Source organism: Pan troglodytes, chromosome 4, assembly GCF_028858775.2.
Source record: "Pan troglodytes isolate AG18354 chromosome 4, NHGRI_mPanTro3-v2.0_pri, whole genome shotgun sequence".
NCBI lineage: Eukaryota > Metazoa > Chordata > Mammalia > Primates > Hominidae > Pan > Pan troglodytes.
Window position 1 is genome coordinate 85904477 of NC_072402.2, and position 22223 is coordinate 85926699.

A 22223-nucleotide genomic window follows, 5' to 3' on the forward strand; every position below is an offset into this window, starting at 1 on the left:
TGTCTTCATAGATGTAGTGTTTCCTGAATACAATAGATTGCTTTGTCTTTCTTTTTTTCATCCATTCAACCAGATTGTTGGGTCTTGTTTTTTTTTTTTTTTTTTTTTTTTTTAATTCATGTAACTACACTATGTCTTAGATAGGAGGGTTTAAACCATTTACATCTATTGTTATTATTGAGAAGTAGGAATTTAATCCTCCATTTTTTTTCTGGTTGTTTGTCTTCCTTCACTCCTTTCTTTTTTTAACCTCATTATCCACTCCACACTAACTGCATAAACAAACAAGCAAGCAAAGAGAAAACTAATAAAAACTCTACATTTTAACTTCATCTGCTTGCTTTTTAACTTTTTGTTTTTCTGTTTATATCTTATTATACTATGTCTTAAAAAGTTGTAGTTATTTTTAATTGGTTGTTTTTATCTTTCTAGTCAAGATATGAGTAGTTTATACACAGTAATTACAGTCTTATAATATGTTATAATATTCTGTGTCTTTCTGGGTACTTACTATTTCTAGTGAGTTTTGTACCTTCAGATGATTTCTTATTGCTCATTAATATCTTTTTCCTTTACATTAAGGAACTCCCTTTAGCATTTCTTGTAGGTCAGGTCTGGTGTTGATGAAGTCCCCTGACTTTTGTTTGTCTATGTAAATCTTCATTTCTCCTCCAATTCTTAAGGATATTTCTACTGGATATACTATTTTAGAATAAAAGTGATTTTTTTTTCCTTTAGCACTTTAAATATGTTGTGCCACCCTCTCTTGTCCTGTAAGTTTTCCACTGAGATATCTGTTGCCAGGTGCATTTAAGCTCCTTTGTATGTTGTTTTTTTATTTTCTCTTGCTGCTTTTAGGATGCTTTCTTTATGTGTCCTTGACCTTTGGAAGTTTGATTAGTAATTGTCTTGTTGTTCTTATTTGGGTTAAATCTGCTTTGTGTTCTATAAACTTCTTGTCCTTGAATATTAATATTTTTCTCTACATTTTGGAAGTTCTCTGTTATTATTTCTTTGAATAAACTTTCTACTCTCATCTCTCTCTCTCCTCTTTAAGGCCAATAACTTAATTTTCCCTTTTGAGGCAGTTTTCTAGATCTTGTAGACATCCTTCATTCATTTGTATTCTCTCTTTCTCTCTCTCTCTCTTTTTTTTTTTTTTTTTGGACTATTTTGTGTTTTTTCAAATAGCCTGTCTTCAAGCTAATTGTTTCTTCTGTTTGATCAATCCCGCTTTTAACATACTCTGATGCATTCTTCAGTGTGCATTTTTTCAGCTCCAGAATTTCTGCTTGATTCCTTTTAGTTATTTTAATCTCTTTGTTAAATTTATCTGATAGAATTCTGAATTCCTTCTCTGTGTTTTCTTGAGTTTCCTCAATATGTTACCAGGAAGTGTGGAGTCCTCGGTTCTTAGACTCACTTGGAAGAAGGAATTCGGCAAAGAGACCATTTAGGCAAAAATAGAGAATTTACTGAAGAAAAGTAGAGAGCAGAGAGTTTATTTAGAGAGACAGTACACTCAAAGATGAGGCAGAGCAGGCTGTCGAAAGTGAATGAATCAGCAACAGCCCCGAGAGTTCTGCATTGGTTTATTTTTTTTTTTTGAGACGGAGTCTCGCTCTGTCGCCCAGGCTGGAGTGCCGTGGTGTGATCTCGGCTCACTGCAAGCTCCGCCTCCCGGGTTCACGCCATTCTCCTGCCTCAGCCTCCCGAGTAGCTGGGACTACAGGCGCCCACTACCACGCCCGGCTAATTTTTTGTATTTTTAGTAGAGACGGGGTTTCACCGTGTTAGCCAGGATGGTCTCGATCTCCTGACCTCGTGATCCGCCCGCCTCGGCCTCCCAAAGTGCTGGGATTACAGGCGTGAGCCACCGCGCCCGGCTTCTGCATTGGTTTTTATTGATGCCAGATATTTTCTTGAAGTTTCTGTTTCTGTCTTAAGTCTCCACCTTTTTGTTTGTCCAGTTTTCCCACTTGTGCTTTAGTCCTTACCTAGTTCCCATCCCAGGATGATGGGATTCTCAGTGACTATTACTTGGTGGGCATGTGTGGGTCCGGTGTTGGATACAAATTCTACCCAATGGCTGCATTGCTTATTCCTGTCACCCCAGGAAGGTTGAATAGTGGTCAAATCTATACTTATCGTGCCTTGGTATCTCTTAGGAATTTCTCCTTTGCCCTCTTCTCTTCCTTATAAGCTATATTCTGACAGATTAACTAAAGAGTGAGTAATTACTGGGCGTCTTAAGGGTGTTCCTTTCAGCATAGGTACTTCCCATCTTCTCTGCTCATATCTGGTATGCATATTTTAGGTGGTCTCTGGCATGTGAGATTTTCCAGACTTCTCTTTTCGCAGGGGCTGTCCCTCCTGCTCATGTCTAGCTATCTGCCTACTCTAACAAAAACAGTATTATGAATCCTCTGTTTGAAAGGTCAGATAGCTCTGTCTTTCCAGAATTAGTACCTGGTGCCCTATTTAGTTCATTTGACGAAGTCATGTTTTCCTCACTAGTCTGAATACTTGAAGATGTTCATCAGTGACAAAGCATTAAAGAGTTTGATATTTATTGTAGTCTTTTCAGTCTGTGCTTGTTTGACTCGTCCTTCTTGGGAAGGCTTCTCAAGTATTTGAAGGAACATGGGTGTTGTAATCTTTGGTGTCTTTGTCACTGAAGCCATATCTGCATAAGAGAATCCCAGGCTCAGTAATTAATGCTGTGGCTCTTGCAGACTCATAGAGGTACTGCTTTGGTGGTCTTGAGTGAGATCTGGGAGAATTACCTGCATTACCAGGCAAAGACTCTTGCTTTCTTTCTTTTCCCACTTTTCTTCAAGCAAACGGAGTCTGTCTCTCTGCGCTGAGCTGCCTGCAGCTGGGGTAGGGGTGACACAAGCACCCCTGTGGCCCCCGCCACTGAGACTGCACTGGGTGTCTCCCAAGGCCCACAGTAACCACTGCTTGGCTACTGTCTGTGTTCACTCAAGTTTGGAGGGCTCTAAAATCAACACACAGTGAATCTAGCCAGGCTTATATTCTTCCTTTCAGGGCAGTGAGTTTCCCCTGGTCCTAGATGGGTCCAGAGATGCCACCCAATATCCAAGACCTGAAGTCAGGAACCGTAGAAATCTATGTGGGTTCTCTACTGTACTAAAGCTAAGCTGGCATCCAAACCACATGAAAAAATCCCTCAGTCTTCCCTCCCCTTTCCTCAAGCAGAAGAGTCTTTCCCTGTAACCATACCACCTCAGGCCCATGACAAGTACTGCCTAGCTACCGCCAATGTTCACTCAAGGCCCAAGGGCTCTTTTGTCAGCTGCCAGGCCTGGGTCTCTCCCTTCAGGGAAGTGGGCTTCCCTCTGTCCCCAGGCAGGTTCAGAAATGCTGTTCAAGAGCCAAGGCCCATAATTGGTACCCCAGGATTACTTTTGGCGCTCTACCCCACTGTGGCCAAGCTGGTCCACCAGCTGCAAGATAAAGTCCCTCTGCTTTCCTTAAGCAGAATTCTCTTCCCACGACCACCACAGCTGGGAATGTGCTTGATCACATCTGAAGCCAGTACAGCTCTGAGTCTTACCCAAGGCCCACAGCAAGTGTTGCTTGCCTACCACTGCTGATAATTCAGGGTCCAGGGGCTCCTTTAGTCAGCAGATGATGAGTCCTGACAGAATTGGATTCTTCCCTTAAGGATAGTAGGTTCCCTTCTGGCCCAAGGTGTGTCTGGAAATGGGGGCCTCAGGACTCTGCCCTATCCTACTGTGACTGAGCTGGTATCCAAGTTGCAAGACAAAATCCTCTTTCCCCTCCCACCTCCTATTTTCAAGCAGAGGAAAAGGTCCCTCCCAGAGGTGCTAGTTGTGCTGTTGGTGGTTGGGAGAGAGGTGGCACAAGTACACATTTGGCTGCCCTAGTTGGTGTCTCACTAGGTCACATCCCCCCCAAGTCCACTGGCTCTGAGCCGAGCAAGGCACCAGGACTTGTCCAAGAATTACAATTTTTGTGGCCTAGACGGCCCTTCAAGTTTATTTTAGACCCCAGAAGACTTTAGCCCATGGTGGCAGGACTTGCTGGCATTTGGCTTCTGACCACTGGGATGGGCAATTCCCCTCTGGCCAGGGTTAGTCTAAATGCTTTCTCCATGGGTGCCAGCTGACTTCTACCCTAAGTTGCTTTCCACTGTGACAGGGCAGCATTGAGTTCCAATGCAAAGTTTCACAATCACTACATTCACCTGCTCCAGCACATAGATTCACTCCTCACCATGTGGCTGGTGCAAGGGGATGAGAGAAGAGTGGTCCAGCCAATTCAAGACTGTCTTTTCTACCTTTTTCAGTGCCTCTGTTATTAATATGATGGTAAAATCAGGTACTGTGGTCACTCACCTGATTTTTCATTCGTATGAAGGTGCTTTTTTTGTGGATAGTTGTTCAATCTGATGTTCCTGTGGGAGGAATTTTCACTGTAGGCTTGAACTTGGCCGCCTTACTCCACCTCCTCTTCCACAAATACATTTTTTAAAAAATTTTAAACTCAGATGTTTTACTAGCCTGGATTCTCCAGAGACATATAAAACATATGTAATTTTATTATAAGGAATTGGTTCTCAAGATTATGGAGGCCAGAAAGTTCCAAGAGCTGCAGTTGGCAAGCTGAAGACCCAGGAGAACTATGGTATAGTTTCAGTCTGAGTCCAAAATACTGAGATGCTAGAGAATATATGGTATTGAGTTCCACATCGAGTCTGAGTCCAAAGGCAGGAGAAGATTGATACATTGGCTTGCAGATAGGCAAAGAGAGTAAATTCTCTCTTACTCAGCTTTTTATTTTGTACTCAGGACTTTAAGGGATTGTTTAAAGACTAGTCACCCATACTGAGGTGTGCAATCCACTTTACTAAGTCTAGCCATTCAAATTCAAGTCTATCCATTCAACTTATGTTAAAAAGGCAAGTTTTATTTATGATCTGATTTTATGTGAAAAGTTAGTGTTAAAAAGAGGAAATATTTATGGTCTTCAAGAAATATATGTTGAGTGACTTAATAGAAGAATATCAGTCTTTCCCTTATTTATTTTACAGTTTAGTGGGCATGGTAAACAATTACATCAAATGTGATGAGTATCATGATAGGGAATGAAGTGTGCTATGTAAGTCAAGAGCAGGCTCATCCATCCTAATCTAGTGAGTCAGGAAAGGCCTCCCTAAGGAGGAAATTGTAAAATGAAATATGACAAATACTTAGTTAGAGGAAAATACAAAAAAGAAGGTAAAGGTGTAAAAAGGTGAGGGAAACAGATGCAAACATCAGGCTTGAAAGCTAGAACAGGCCTTCTGAGACATAAAGACAAAACAAAACAATTGCTATGTATAGAATGTATAGCAAGAGGGAGAAGAGGCAGAGATGCCTCTGGAATTCAGGGCCAGATTATCCAGGATGTATAAATAAGGTTATAGAATTCAAGCAATTACAATAATAATAAAAGTAAAGTTTTAAAAAATTATATTTTTTCAATAAAATAAACTTAGATTTAAAAACAAACAAGCAAACCACAGGCCAATATAACACCAAAATGTGCATGATGCTAACTCTGGTTTTTATGACTTCAGGTTTATAGTTCTTAAATGCTGTGACTTGAAGATGTTTAATCTAGATTGTAATAAGACTACATTTGTGATGTGGAAAAATCACCCTCTTTAGTATGAAAAATTGCTTGGAGTAGAGCAAGAGTGGAGGCAGCATGATTAGAAGATTGCTCTGGTGGTCCAGAGAAGATAAGATGAAGGAAAATACATGATGTAGCCATAGAGATGAAGACAGATGTCTTGAGAAGATATTTCAGAGATGGGAAGGCTACATGTGACAATTATTTTGATGCTGAGCTTGCAAAGGAGGTGTAAAATGTGAAACATTTCTAATTTTGGCTATGATTTAAAAACATAATTTAAATAGTCAAATAATTCAAAGATAAAATGGAATGCTGAAAAAATAGGTGAGGGCAGGATGTAAATGGGAGTTGTAAAGTATATGATGTAAGTCAACATAGCAGGGGTAAGCTAGTTAAAACTCCAGTTTTATTTAAAATTTACTTTCTTGATAATTTCGAATATATAGTTTATTATTTATTATAGTCATCATGCAGGGCAAAAGACCACTGAAGATTATTACTGCTGAATAAATAAAAATTTGCATTCCTTGATCAATATCTCCCATCTGCATCCACATCCTTGTAAATGTTCTCACCACAAAAAAAAAAGATAAGTATGTGAGGTGATGAATTTGTTAATTAGTTTGATTTAATAATTTTATAATGTAAGCATATATCAAAATATACTGTAGTCATAATTTTATGATAAAAACAATTATTGTTTTCAATTAATTTTAAAAAATTATTTTCAGAATCGTGTTAGGATTGTAAAATCTTTAAGGTTGTTTTTCAATTCGTAATTCCTAGGATTACATGGTCTGTTTGTTGTAAATATTCAATGATCAGCCTCCTACATTAAGAAGTTATTTTTACAGATGGACATTTATCAATGAAAAGAAGATAATTTATGAAAACATAATCCTATTTTTTCCTAAGACATAGTTCATATGGCCAGAGAACAAGCTGTGAGTTTTATATTACTTGAAATCTAAAAGGTATAAAAAATAAAACATTTTCTAAAAATGAGAACATCGTGGTTGAAGAACTATTCTCTCAGAGTCGTATAGAAAATAAGTAATTACAAATCTCTTTCTCTCTCTGATTAGTCTCTCTGAATACAGAGCCCGTGAATCTACAATCAATGTTCTACAGTAGTTCCCCCTTAATCATGGTTTCACTTTCTGAGGTTTTAATTCCCCACAGTAAATAACAACAAGATATTTTGAGAGAGAGAGAAAGAGAGACCATTCAAATAACTTTTGTTACGGTATATGGTTATAATTGCTCAATTTTATCATTAGTTATTGTTGCTTATCACTTATTGTGCCTAATTTATTAATTAAACTTTGTCGTAGGAAGGTACATATAGGAAAAAACACAATATATACAGGGTTCAGTACTCTCCACAGTTTCAGGGATCCACTTATAAAATGTATCCCCCACAGATAAGGGGATACTCTGTACTGAAGGAGAATAAAATCAGTTAAAAATTAAGGTAGCTATTCTAAACTTGTCATTATAATACCTTCAGAAATCTCTCAAATCATATCTTAGAGCTTAGTCATTTTAAATGTAATCAACATTAATTAATCTTTTACACTCAAGATGTAGATTAATGGATTTTTTTGTAATGCACTGGAGGTTTAAATCTTGGTAACATTTTATTCATAAATATCTTTGTTTTGACAGATACATATTAATTTTCACATTATTTTAAATCTAGTCCATTATGATGTCTAAATATGACTGTTAAAAATTTTGAGTATAATAAGAACTGAAATATTTAACTCCCTCTCACAGCAAAAGTCAAGATAACCATGAAGATAATTATTGCAGAGCTGTTATATGGAGATGAATTGATAGCGCCAAAATTATGTTTTATGTACTGATAATGTATATATTTACAGAACTCTTCTTTTCTACCTCTCTAAAGCTTCACACTGACCAAGATAAAGGAGATGGAAATTTAAAATACATACTAACAGGAGATGGGGCTGGCAGTCTATTTGTTATAGATGAAAATACAGGAGACATTCATGCTGCAAAGAAACTAGACAGAGAAGAAAAATCTCTGTACATTCTTCGTGCCAAGGCTATAGACAGAAAAACTGGGCGGCAGGTGGAACCGGAATCGGAATTTATCATTAAAATTCATGATATCAATGACAATGAGCCAAAATTTACAAAAGACTTATACACTGCCAGTGTTCCTGAAATGTCTGGAGTCGGTAGGTATATTCTAATCCATGTAAACTACTTTTTATTTGTTGGTTTGCTCAGGTAATTATTATTGACTTGTGGTTATGATATGTGGCCTCTTTCAAAATAGGAGTTATAACTATTAACTACTATTTAGCTTAAACTAACTCTTCTATTTTTATTTCTATATATCTTAATTCTCCTGTTATGTTGTAATTTATATAAAATATGATTATCAGTAGCAGTTAATTCATTTTATTTCAATCAATACCCTCAACTCTACTAACTGGCATTCAAATGGCAGTCAAGTGGAATGTATTTTTTGCCAGAAATCAAAAGAATAATAGATAGTATCAGCAGTTTTGGACAATTTTGCTCGCATTATTTTGAATAACAATGCTTGCATTTGGCAAATTTCTACTGAAGTGTTTTCTCATTTGATCATTAAAGCCAACTTATGTGGTAGGCATGAGAAATAGAACTTTAAATCCCTATTCTGTTAATTAGAAACTCAAGATTCAGAAAGATTAAGCAACTGAATTAAGATCAAATAACCTGGTAGCATCATGACAAGATTGCAAGTCTCTTTATGTTATTTTTGTGCACATTTTACCACTGAACATTGCCTTATGCAAACTGAAAATAATTGTTTCACTACTACTTCTTAAGGCTGCCCACCATTTTAGATACCACTTGTGCAGAGTTTTATATGTGTATGACTACATTTAACTCTATTAATATAAAAGGTTTAGGTTTGTTAATGAAACAATGAGAACTGATTCACATCATAAAAATATTTCTAAAATAACTGACATAAACTTAATTTACAAGATCTGCAGCCAATTTCCCAAATTTGATACAATTTAGTTGAATACTATTTCAAAACCAGTTTTCAGTGTATGATTTTGACATTCTTATAACTAATATATGTTTCAGTCTAAAATAATTTCTATAGAAGGAGAAACAAACTTATCCACCTTTACTGAATGTTTAATGTAAAATGTTAACTATGTGAGATATTTAGCAGGAAGAACCAAGAATTTTTAAAAACGTATTTATTCTCACCTCAAATGAAATGTCATCTAACTGAGGAAAACACAGTTAAATAGAACTGAAATAGCACTTTCAGGTATTCACTCTAATAAAACAAATGGAATTTATCAAATTAGACAGGAGTCCTGTGAAATCATAAAGCTCTAATACAAAAAATGAGTGGATATGTTTCCTGTTATATTTTTTAGTATCTTAGTTGCATGGAAAGTGCTAGATTGGTTTGTATAGGTCGACCAGTGGGCTAATTTAGACACATACCATGTTTTTTTAAATGGGTTTATATGTGAGATTAAGGTACATATAAAATTACACTCATCAACTTCCCATTGATGATTATTTTAAAGTAATTCTGTTTTTGTTAGTACCTTTTGTAAAATATTATCGTTTCTCTTGTGTACATATTATTTTACCAGATATGTTGAAACCTTACAATATAAAACTTTCACTTATCCTTTCCCAGAAAGATTTGACATACCTAGAAAAGTAAAAAGTATAATTAAGATAATGGAAATATTTGAATATGAGAAACTTTAAGAATAATTATTTTAAATGTGAATACACAAAATATTTCAAAGAAGTACCCCACTTTTTTGAAAAAACAAGTATTTCCCTATCAGAGACTATTGATATTTAATCGCACATAACCTGTATTTTCTCCTACATTGTTTTCTGATACTTAATGGACTATTATATTTTACTCTGTGTATTACTATTTGTCACCTGTATACATAATTCAATGTATTTTGTCTCATATGAAATACTAATACAACTAGGTTCTATTAATATTTGTTGAGTAACAATATCAGAACTGAAATACACACACACACACACACACACACAAACATATATGTATATATTTTAGAATCCTTCACTGGTTCCATCACTCATAATAAAATATACAATATATAAGTTTATGCATGAAAGATGTTTTGTAGTTTATATTGTACAAACTCTCTTTCTGTAAGGCAATCTATATTTCATTTACATAAGCTTTAAAGTGTAAGGAGTACAACTTCGGATCAGTGTAGGTTGCAGATACAAGGATTTGAGCCATTGTCAGTTGCATTCACCACCTGGCTAGAATTCCCACAAAATGAGACAAGGATATAGTAGCAGGCAGATGTATGGCTCTGGCTGCAGCTTTTGGAACTAAAAAATAAAGATTTAAGAATACAGATAAATTTTAATCCTATTTGTGGAGGACAATTGTTATTCTTCATTACTAATACTAACATTATATTACTTGCTTCCACTTTGGTTCACCTATAACTTTGTATGTGCTTCCATTACCTAAATATAAATGTATAATATATTATATACAATATGCATATGCAGAAGATACTATACTTGGTTTAATTGCCTATTTTAATAAATACAAAAACATGAGCCCAGAAGAATTAAACTGACTTGGCCAAGTTACTACTAGCCTAATTTTAAAAAGAAAAACAAAAATTAATAGATGCAGAGTGTATTAGTCTGTTTTCATGCTGTTGATAAAGTCATATCCGAGACTGGGAAGAAAAGGAGATTTAATGGAATTTACAGTTCCACATGGCTGAGGAGGCCTCACAATCATCATGGCAGAAGGCAAGGAGTTGCAAATCATGTCTTACACGGATGGCAGCAGGCAAAGAAAGAGAGCTTGTGCAGGGAAACTCCTGTTTTTAAAACCATCAGATGTCTTGAGACTTATTCACTCTCAGGAGAAAGATGCAGAAAAGACCCTCCCCCATAATTCAATCACCTTCCCATCAGGGCCTCCCGTGACACTTGGGAATTGTGGGAGTTACAATTCAAGATAAGATTTGGGTGGGAACATAGCCAAACCATATCACAGAGATAGCTGGACAATTTTATGTCTTACTATTTTTCTCTGTTAAATAGTTATGTTTATTATTTATTATTCAAAATCTAGTCTGGAAATCTTTTAATTTATTCAATCGTGAGTAACTCCTGTAAATTAGTATCTTTCTTATTTATTACTTTAAATCAAATGTCCTTCTCATTTAAATTAAATCTAAATAAGAATATAAGGGGATAAAGCCCCTGCATTTTAATACATACATATCTATATATATCTGTATATATATAAAACTATATATAATCACATATATCACTATATATAACCATATAAATGTGTCTAAATAAAAAGTAGATGTATTTTACCTCCTAAACTTGTATTGATCTTTTATTGTAACTCTCCTACCTTATTTAAAGGAAAATAAAAGACTAACTTATTATAATTATTGCAGGTGTGATTTTCTTTACTCCTATGTATCCAAATAAACCAATTTACATAGGAAAACTAACAAGTAATATTTAGGAACTCTGTCATGCCTTGTGTATCCCATATATTAACAGTTAAATCTGATGCATAATCAAAGAATTAAGAATACATCTATTAATAATACACAATGATTTAATTCTAAAATTATTTTCAGATAGTACAAGATATTTTCATTTAAATCAAAGAGTTAAAAACTGCAAGTATTAGCTTTGTGAAGAAATAGAGTCTTATGGAATAAAATAAGATTTCTCTATTATTGCCCTACTCTTCTTTACAATGTTATTTTCTGTTGATCTCTATTTATCTACTCCTTATTTCCATTCATTTTTATTTCTTAAAGTATTTGTTTCTTCCTCTTCTCTCTTACCAACTCCTTCCCTTGTTGTTTCCCTCTGCTTCAGTTTCTGTCTGTCACAATCATATGCCATATTTCACATTGGATTTTTAGTGCCAAATGTCCAACCCATTTTCGGTTAAAATAAAATGACTCCAATAAACTCATGAAATCTGAAATACACTAGCATATTCTAATCAGAACATATAATCTGGAAGATATACAAAGATATATATTTAAAGATAATGGGATACACTTCGATTACAATGTTTTGTGTTTTCCATTTCTATTTCTATTTTTTTTTTCTTGTGATCATTACACTATTGATTAAATATTTTCTATCAACTTGCTTCATGTGCATGCTTTCGTCTTCACTTAGGCAAATTTTTGTTTTGTAAATTTGGTGATTGGGGATGCTTCCTTTCTCAGTGACTGGAAATATCCCCCACCTTCACTCTCAAAAACCTATCCAGTCCTCCTCCTAACACTTTGACCCCCAACCAGGAATCCCTTTGTAATTTTTTACAGACAACAAAAATAACTCAGTCAATGAATTCTTCATGTCCCAGAGGTTTGCTATGTGTGGATTCAATAATGTATCCAATTGTATTTCTAACACCAGAGAGATAGGCCGTTTGGTAAAGTATTTATAAAGAAAATTCTTGACCAAATATATTTATAATGGACTTAGACCTAGTCCAGCTCTATCACATACCGGGTTTGTGGTCATTAGCAACTTCTATGTACGCCAAGGCCCACATCCCACATGTATCATGAGGATTAAGTAATAAAAACTAGTCAGGTGCTGAGAACTATGTCTAGTCTACATTAAGCATTCTGTGAAAGTTAGTTCTTAGGATTTTGCACTAGATTCTCTGCTGGGTTTTAAGTATAAAGTGTTGAACAAACTAGATATGGACTCTGCCCTTAAAGAGTTTGCATTTCACAGTAAAATAAACTTATATCTAACAAAGCATGATTTAAATTCCTGGACATCGAATTAATGGACCCCTTATAATTCCATGACACTGTCTGAAAACATCACCCCTACTTCTCTTATTAGTGGCCCCCACAGCACAAACATTTATGTTTACAGAGCAGGGCACTGTTTACCCCTGCTCCTCAAGTTAGTGGCTGTCATCGCCCTATGGCAGAAGAAAACAGTTGACTCTGTCAAAACCAGAGAGGTGCGAAGAATAAACTCCTTTTTCACTTTCTGTAACTTTCATTATCTTATTCTCACATTGAACCAAGTCAAAATATTCCAGTCTCTTTTCTACAGTGCTCTAAAGACAGGCCTTAGGCTACAGGGCAGGAAAAAGCCCATACTATTCACCTCTTTTCTTTGTTTCCTCTAGTTCATAGAGTGATTCTGTTTCTTTAACCTTTAGTTGGTTTTACCATTCTATCAACCACTCCAGGCATATGGAAAGAGACAGATGATAGATAGATATACATAGATACAGATAAAGAGAATGTGTGTGTGAGAGAGAAAGCTTTTACATGTTATACAACATAATAGGCGGTGATACATATTTTCTGACATTACCATGCCACAAAGTTGCTGTTTGTTAAAGAAGAATAAAGGCAGTATTTCCCCTTCTCAATACTATCTGTGTCTAGAAAACTGTTTAAATTAGTAACATTTATACTGACTAAGTAATCTTTGTATACAAATATTTTATTCTAAGTTTATAGAGAGAGATAATTAATGCCAGATAGATAGATGATAGATAGATAGATGGATAATAGATACGAGGCCTAGGTTTTGGGGTCATTTACATTTGCGATTTTAAATATTTCAAACACTAGATTCAAAACACTTTCATATTTGCATATAAGGCACAAATATATAGAGGGATGTTTTTTCTTTTATATATGAAGTTTATTTTGTATAGTGTAATAAAATGAATTGATTTAACTTCCTCTAATATGATGTGTAAATATATATGTAAGACCAACTGGCATAACTTGGTTACATTGTGTAATCTAAACTTTTCTTATCTTTAAATTATAATAATAATTATATTGATGAATTTTTCTCCCATATCCAGAGGAATGCTTTTGGTTCCCCGAAATCTTTAGCCACCTAGTTATTTATCAGCTTTAACATTTCTTCATGATTTACTATCACAGAATTAGCCTTTGAGTCTTTGAAATTTTTCCTAAAGATTATTAGTTATACAGTTAAGTAAATAATGAGTTAAGAATTACAGTAAACTTCTTTGATTCCTTAACATATTTTCTATTTAAAGTAAGATATTATATGCAAAACTCATAAAAATGTGAATTGCAAAAATAATGGTCTCAAAATCGTGTTCACCTCTTTGATATGAGATGCAATATATAAATTTGTCATTCAAGTTTCACTATATTTTACTTACTATATTTTTATCTTTAATATGAAAATAAAATATTTATTTTAAATAAAGAACAAATAAAAATTATACATATTTTGGAAAATTTAGTGGGATGTAAATATCCATGTGTATTCTCTTTTATTTTGTCTCTATAAAGAAACATTTATAAAATTAGTATAAAATGGCTGGGCACGGTGGCTCACGCCTGTAATCCCAGCACTTTGGGAGGCCAAGGTGGGCGATCATGAGGTCAGGAGATCGAGACCATCCTGGCTAACATGGGAAACCCCGTCTCTACTAAAAATACAAAAAAGATTAGCCAGGCTTGGTGGCGGGCACCTGTAGTCCCAGCTACTTGGGAGGCTGAGGCAGGAGAATGGTGTGAACGCGGGAGGCAGAGGTTGTAGTGAGCCGAGATTGCGCCACTGCACTCCAGCCTGGGCTACAGAGCAAGACTCCATCTCAAAAAAAAAAAAAAAAAAAAAAAAAAAAAAAAGAAATTAATATAAAACATATAAACCATTTTCTATTTAATTTTATTACTAAATGCTTTTAACTTTTAATTACACCTCTGAAAAAAACTACAACTCTTTATTCCCTATAATCTAACACACTGTCTCTCAGTTTGCTAAAAAAAACATATCAATGATATTTTGTCAGTGACTACCAGTGTTTAAAAGCATTCTTAATTATTACCAGAGCTCTGAGAGGTGGAACAAGTATTTTATGTGTGCTTTTAGCTTTTTGGCCACATCACAGAGTTTATTCCTTTTGTTTATATTAACTTCTTTCTCTTTGTTAAGCGTCTTTGCGTAACTTCAAAGATCATCTACCGACTAATAGAGCTAATAATCGAAATTAAAATTCCACAAAAATATTATTTGAAAGAGTCAAATAAATATAAAAGATTGTTTTTACCTGTACCCATTATGAAAGCTTACAATAATGTTCATGTTAAAAGAAAAATAAAATGGGTAACTCAAGAAATGTCCTAAAATTGATGAACGAACTACTTGTATTTTCAGCATATTGGTAATGCTTAATAATTCATATTTCAGTAACCTCCAATTGTGAAAACCACACTTATTCTAATATATATCACATAGGGTTATATAAAGAGGACATTACATGTAAATTAAAAAAAAAAACACTTTGTTGAACTTCTGCACATCATAAAGTGATTTGTGTGGGGGGAATGTAAATCACTTTATCATTTTTGCTTTCATCTAATGAACACATGGGTGGATAATTTTTTAATGATAAAAGCTTACAGCTGGGATGGATTAAGTAAATATGCAATGTTTCCATTCACTCACAGGACACATCAATTGCATTACAGTTGAGAAAACAGAGGCCTCAAGAGAATGAGCTCAAGTTGTCATTGTTATGCTAATTATTTTTGAGAAAACATTAAAAAGCCTTGCTCATTTGATGTGTTAACATTCAAACATATTGACAGGAAATGAGCTGTTAATATTGATCTTAATTACTATATATTAATTTTTGGAATTGGCATACACATATACATGCAACATTTGAGAAACATCCACCGTAATTCAATTAGACAAGTTATTGAGTGTGTAATGTATGTGGGCTATTAAATTAGGTGGTAGGGCCAATATGGAATTCCTCCTGTTTTCAAAATCTTTAAAATGTATGTAAGAGTCAGACTCAAACTTTTAGAAATTACGTAAAATATACTGAACAATGTCCTACAATCTAGCTTTGTCCAAGGGCAAACCTAGTAGGCTTCAGTTAAGGGTGATGTCAGAACCATGCTTTGAATATTTATGGAAATTCAGGAAAAGATAATTTTAAAAATTCATCAATATATTTTATTATGCTGATCCCTGCTTTTAAAGCACTTTTATGTTTTGAAAGATTTGAAACAAAATTTAACATAATTTAAATTTAATGATATAAAATTAGATAGTAAGGTTAAATTGCAGTATTGCATGTGACACAGAATTACACACTTTACACCTTCTTTTGGAGAATAATGATTTACAAATGTGCAGCAAATAACCAGTATTATGCAGCATATCAATAGGGGTAATCATAAGAACCATATTATCTATATTTAAAGGAGAGGCATAGGCCCTTCATAATTAGGTATATCTTGGGAACAAAAAATATCTTGCAGGTCAATTTTACAGCATTTTGGTTTATTTCTTCATAGAAATTGTCTCTTTATTTTTTTATTTTATTTACCATTCACAGTCAAATATACCAGAATAAAAAGCAGCAGCAGGTTAAAAAATGTTAGATTTATCTTTTAAATACATGTTTCCAGTTAGTGGTAAATGTATTAATTACAAATTTCATGTGTGTTATATTCATTTTAAGAATGTTTGCCCTAAAACACTTCCAATCAATTAAAAATGTGATGCATCAATTAGTCTTATTATATTCACCTTACTGATAATATATTTTGATACTTTTTCTTAGATAAACAAAAAAATTAAGAAACACTTCAGTTTATAGAAAATGAGAAAGGAAAGTAACTTTTTTGAGGAAGTATTTAAATAAATTTCTTCAAACATACAACATCGTCTAATACAAAACACTGAGAGCAACATATTTTTAAGAAAGATTGTTTCAAATTTGGAAGTATGTAAATGTCTCTGTTTGGGGATGGGGGTTTCATGTAGGTACATCTGTTATACAAGTAACTGCAACAGATGCAGATGACGCCAATTACGGAAATAGTGCCAAAGTGGTCTATAGCATATTGCAAGGACAGCCATATTTTTCAGTGGACCCAGAATCAGGTACGACATTTAAACTTGGCTGACTTCTTATTGTATAATACATTAAGATGCATAATTAATTTAGAGATTTTTAAAATATTTTAAAACCATTATTCATTCAGTTTCATGTTTCTATTTGTTTCCTGTCATTATTGAATGTAAACAAATGCAAACTTTCTATTATTTTAATAACTTATTTGAACCCTTAGCTCTTTAAACTATTATTCATTGGGTTTAAATTTGAAACACTAAATACAAAATTTCACAGAGATTCAGCACATTATGTGGCATAGAGAATACTCAAAACTTGAATATGACAATTATCAAAATTAAACAACTGTATATGTCTAAAGATTTTTGGCTGAAGTTAATTTTTGTAATCAAAAAAATTAAATACCTTGATTTAGCAAAACCCATTTCATGAACCATAGCCCGTGGGAAAATCCTTCCTGTTCTGTGAATTATCTTAAAGTGGTTATGGATTGAAAGACATATTTAAATACACTGACATTTTATGTTTGTTATAATCAACTTTTGTAAAATGAGTCTTGTCTAGCTTAATTTTAAAACTCAGCGATTTAATTGCAAAACTTTTGTCTGCTTTTTCCAAAAGGCATAATAAAAACTGCATTACCAGACATGAGCAGAGAAAATAGAGAGCAGTACCAGGTTGTTATACAGGCCAAAGACATGGGTGGCCAGATGGGAGGCCTTTCTGGAACCACCACAGTGAACATCACGCTGACAGATGTCAACAACAACCCTCCTCGATTTCCCCAGAGTAAGAAATGTTTCAGTGATCTCATGTCCAAAAACTTCTCAAATACACTAGTAGCGAAGTTTAATATTCAGATTTCATACTAGTAGTTTTGCTATTGGTTTATGCATAAAGAAAAAACCATAATCCATTCCTCTACCAAAAAAAAAAATCACAATTTCCCACAAATAGAGAGTGATGATGATTATTTTCATCATTTTTTGGAGTATGTAGTGGAAGAAAACAAAGTATTAAGCTTCTCCGGCAACTTTTAAATTAACTTCTCTAACTTTGAAGGATTATAAAGTTTTCCAGACTTCCTTTCTCATCATTCACTGAGATTGTCTCAACATTTTCCTTTGGATCCACTTCTTGGTTAAGAGGGTGGGCTCTCATGTCTGGCTATCTGGATTCAAATCCTGTGTCTCTCACTTGTCTTACCTCAGCTACCTTGTTTTACACGCAGACTTATAATCTCTTATCTAACTGATTCTGAAACACAGACTTCTTGATAGTTTAAAGATATCAATGCAGATGGGCTTATTTAGCATCATTTTTATATTTTCCTAGTGGCCCATAGAGTTATGGTTTACTATGTTTGTGAGGGCATTTTAGACGTATTCAAGTTTGGTAGTATCTCTGTTACTAAGTTATGAAGATTACATCAGTTAACACTTTCAGTTGTCACCATTTTAGGACGGACATTAAACCATGGATACTTTGCATTTCATGATGTCCTGCAGAAAAAGATTTCCATTCTCTGCTGAAATTTGTTATTTTGCAGTGAATAAATATATAAGGACCCCTATTTCAAAATATTCAATTAAAAGCTGAAACTTAAATTCATATCGCTAATCTCAATACAGTAAAACATTTTTCCAGGCCAATTATATTTAAAATGTTGTATTGATCTTTGAATGGTGGACATATTCATATGTTATATGTAAAACAATAAAGTTTGCTGAGAACATAAATAATAAGCCTAAATAACATAAACATCTTTGCATTCATATTCCTTTATAAAGAGTATTACTCGATGCATTTTTAATGCCTTGACATTCTGTAATTCTGTTATCTGTAATAATGCTAACAAAACTTTGGAACTATAAGAGTAATAATAAAATATTAAGGACTAGACCCAGAACTAAATTTTTGTAACCCATAAAACAAACCTATGAGTGAATTACTATCATTATCATCCTTATTTCTTAGACGCAGACATCAAAGTTTAGCGAATTTAACTAACTGGCCAGGTGGTCAGAATTCAAACCCAGGCAGTTGAATTTATTTACTCATATTCTTAACCACCAAATAAATAGGAAAGAATATACACTTTGAAGTCAGAAAGAATTAGTTTTTGCATCCTCCCTTTCCCAAGTCTGCAGGATAATTTCCTTAAGACCTGCCCCTGAAGATGATATAGCTAAATTGGTCCTTTGAGGACTAGTGTGAGGATTAAATAAATTAGCATATAAGCCTTTAGACCTTGTATAGACTGCAGCACATTGTAAATGTTTAAAAGTATTTCTGACCTTCATTAACATTAAAGTTTTCTTTTTTCTATTGTCTCTTGAATAGGTAGCCACAAACTAAAATGCTTTTAGGGTTACCAGAATACAATATAACACTTGCTTGAACCTACAAAAAATACAAACATCCATGCCCCACTAAAAGATATTAAAACTACAAACAGCAAAAAAAAAAAGAAACATTGGTCTGTATGGCATTATTTTTTATTCCTGATTTAGAATAAAATAATAAATGCATTTAAAAAAATAATTGAATACATGTTAAAAAAAAAAGTGTGATGACCATTTTGAAAGCCCCAGATGAGCAGTAAATAATTGTTTTTCATGTTCTTTTAAGCCAAAAGTTCTGGATTCTTATATCAGGCCTACCATCTATAGTCTAAATAAATTTGGGACATTCTCTAATTTTTTTTTTTTTTCTGGGACTTACACTTCTCATTTACTAAATGAGAGTGTTCTGTTTTATAAATTATTTTTCCAAATTAATAAATATACAATTTTGACAGCTTACAATTCAATATGATAAAAACTCTCCCTATTTAAAATTAATGTATTTAAGTTAAAAATGCAGAGGAAATGAAAAAATGTTATATAAAGATGAAATGTCAAAACAGCTCTTACTTAATTTATAGGTACGTATCAATTTAATTCTCCTGAGTCTGTACCTCTTGGAACTCATCTTGGAAGGATAAAAGCCAATGACCCTGACGTGGGGGAAAATGCAGAAATGGAGTATAGCATTGCTGAAGGAGATGGTGCAGACATGTTCGATGTCATCACTGACAAGGATACACAGGAAGGGATTATAACTGTCAAACAGGTTTCTTTTCACTGTCTTCATTTTTTCATTGAGTGCTTTATAATTTACGTTTGCTTTTCAGTAAAGGGAAAAAAAGCCTGGGATTTATTTTCTCCCATCTTTTACATGCTGTCTATCCTTCAGATAAATGAGAATAGTTGTGATATCACTTCAAGCAAGTTAAATGTCTTCATAATTGACACTTAAAACCTCAGTTGCTCATGCTAAAACTAGAAAACAGTCAAATTAAAATTAGATAAACTTCAAGGTACTTGTTTTGTATTTCTCCATAGAGGAAAAAATAAACACACAGCCATCATTATTTCATGCACTTTTCAAAATATTTTCATTGTAAGTGTGATGATATATTTAAATAAATAAAACCTAAAGATGCTTTGTGTTTTCCATTGGTTGCCTCGATTTTCAATGCAATGTGGGAGAACATTCTTAATCTTTACATCTAATAGTACAGCTCAATATTATCATTTCATATTGTCCTTATTTCACTTTTTATTCATATCTTACTTTCCACAAGTGCTCAAATAATTGAAGTAGAAATAATTTTTATTCTATACTTCTATTTTATATTTTTCTTCTGATTATAACTGCATAACTTTAATAATGATAATATGTAATGTATAAATCCATTAGATAATACTTCATTTACTTGTCACCAAAAAAATGAAGCATATTACTAAGTGAGAATCAATTTCAATGTGTATGCCATTATATTAAGTTAACCCTCTGTGAATAAGTGTATGGCAAAACATATATTTATAAATTTATTTCATATACCTATGAAGCAATCATTGTCATTTAAATAGAATTGTTGGTATAATCGTGATCGCTGGCTATTAAAATTTGAAATCATCTTCCATTGTCATATCTTCTGAATTATGCTAATTTCTTTTATGTTATTTAACTCCAGAATTTAGATTTTGAAAATCAAATGCTCTATACTTTAAGAGTGGATGCAAGTAACACTCACCCTGATCCACGATTCTTACACCTGGGACCTTTCAAAGATACAGCTGTGGTCAAAATATCTGTGGAAGATATAGATGAGCCTCCTGTGTTCACTAAAGTCTCTTACTTGATAGAAGTAGATGAAGATGTAAAGGAGGGCAGTATCATTGGACAGGTTACAGCATACGATCCAGATGCCAGGAACAATTTAATAAAGTAAGTACTTTGAAAACATTTATTATGCTTTTAGAAATATAATAATCTCACTATTTACAAACTGTGTGAAAAAATGGTTGCACAATGTATAATCAAGCACAGTAATAATACCAAACACTTCCAGAGAACAAATTCTTAGCTTGGCTGTCTTTGAAATGCTCTGGGTACAAGGTAGATAGTATTATAATTTGTTTTGGGGGAGGATAAAACTGAGGCACCAAGTACTTAAGTAATTTGCCCATTGTTTATTAGCAAAGCTGATTTTAAGAACCAGGCAGTTTAATGCCAGAGTCAATGATTTTAATACCTTTATTGTTGCCGTAGTCCTTGTCTCATTGTCCCTCTTGGTTAAATACAAGTTCAAATTAATAAGGAACTAAATAAATAAATTAGAAAAAAATGTTTTCCTAGAAAATATGAAATATTTTCTTTTGAAAATTGTTAGTAAGGCCTAACACATATCAAAATTTTTGAAGAATATTATGTCAATTATATTCTCATATCAGAGTATTACTAAAGAGATGACATTTAAGTGAATAAGAAAGGTAAAAGTATTAATTTGTATAGCGTATCTTTCCAAATTTTGAATAGTTTTCACCATTTTAAAGGTTTTAAATATGTCAGAAATATAAATGAATCTCATATATTGTTCAAAGGGGAATTTAAATATAGTTGGGGCATATATAGATTAATGCATGGGATGAATAATGATAGGTGGATGTGTGGAGGAACATATAGACAGCTGAAGAGATAGACAATACAATAATCTGTTAAATATATGGCTAATAAATTATCTAAAATTCTACTTTGCTTAACATTTAATTAGTTAGGGAAAATGGTTAAATTCTTTTCATGTTGTCCTTTACATATAGCATATTAATAATCACAATACTAAATATATAACCATTTAATTTTCATTTTAGGACTATCCAAATATGTTAATTCATAAAGCAATTTGTTGCACTAAATATATTTTAATGATGATTTAATTTGTTGGTGAGATTAAGAACATGTTAACCTTTGTAATTAAGAAACAGTCCATAAAATCCAATGTGTAGTTAATGCCTAGAGCTTATATTAGATTGAAAATTAGGGTTAGTTTTAGGTTTATTACAGTATAATTCACTAAACATCTGTTTCAAAAAAATACATTATCAGTATCAAATTATGTACTTGTTATATTGTTTAACATCATTTTGAAACACACCTTCTTGTTATTATTGGAGATTATTTACCTCTGGCAGGATTTTTACCATGATACATAAAATGCTTAATTAAAATGTTCATATTGCTTAAAGTAAAACTCTTGAAATAAAATGAAAAATTA

The 22223-nt window shown here is 33.2% G+C and overlaps 1 protein-coding gene across 2 annotated transcripts in view; it reads left to right on the forward strand.

The window, feature by feature from the left end:
* The window catches only part of CDH9 (cadherin 9), a 157792-nt gene that overhangs the window by 115023 nt on the left and 20546 nt on the right, over positions 1–22223 (forward strand). For both annotated transcript variants that reach the window (XM_001135234.7, XM_054684437.2), the window contains exons 3-7: positions 7580–7874; positions 16531–16650; positions 17243–17410; positions 19548–19735; positions 20643–20896. In XM_001135234.7, coding sequence (XP_001135234.3) covers positions 7580–7874; positions 16531–16650; positions 17243–17410; positions 19548–19735; positions 20643–20896 — 1025 coding nt within the window. The remainder of the gene's footprint in view (positions 1–7579; positions 7875–16530; positions 16651–17242; positions 17411–19547; positions 19736–20642; positions 20897–22223) is intronic.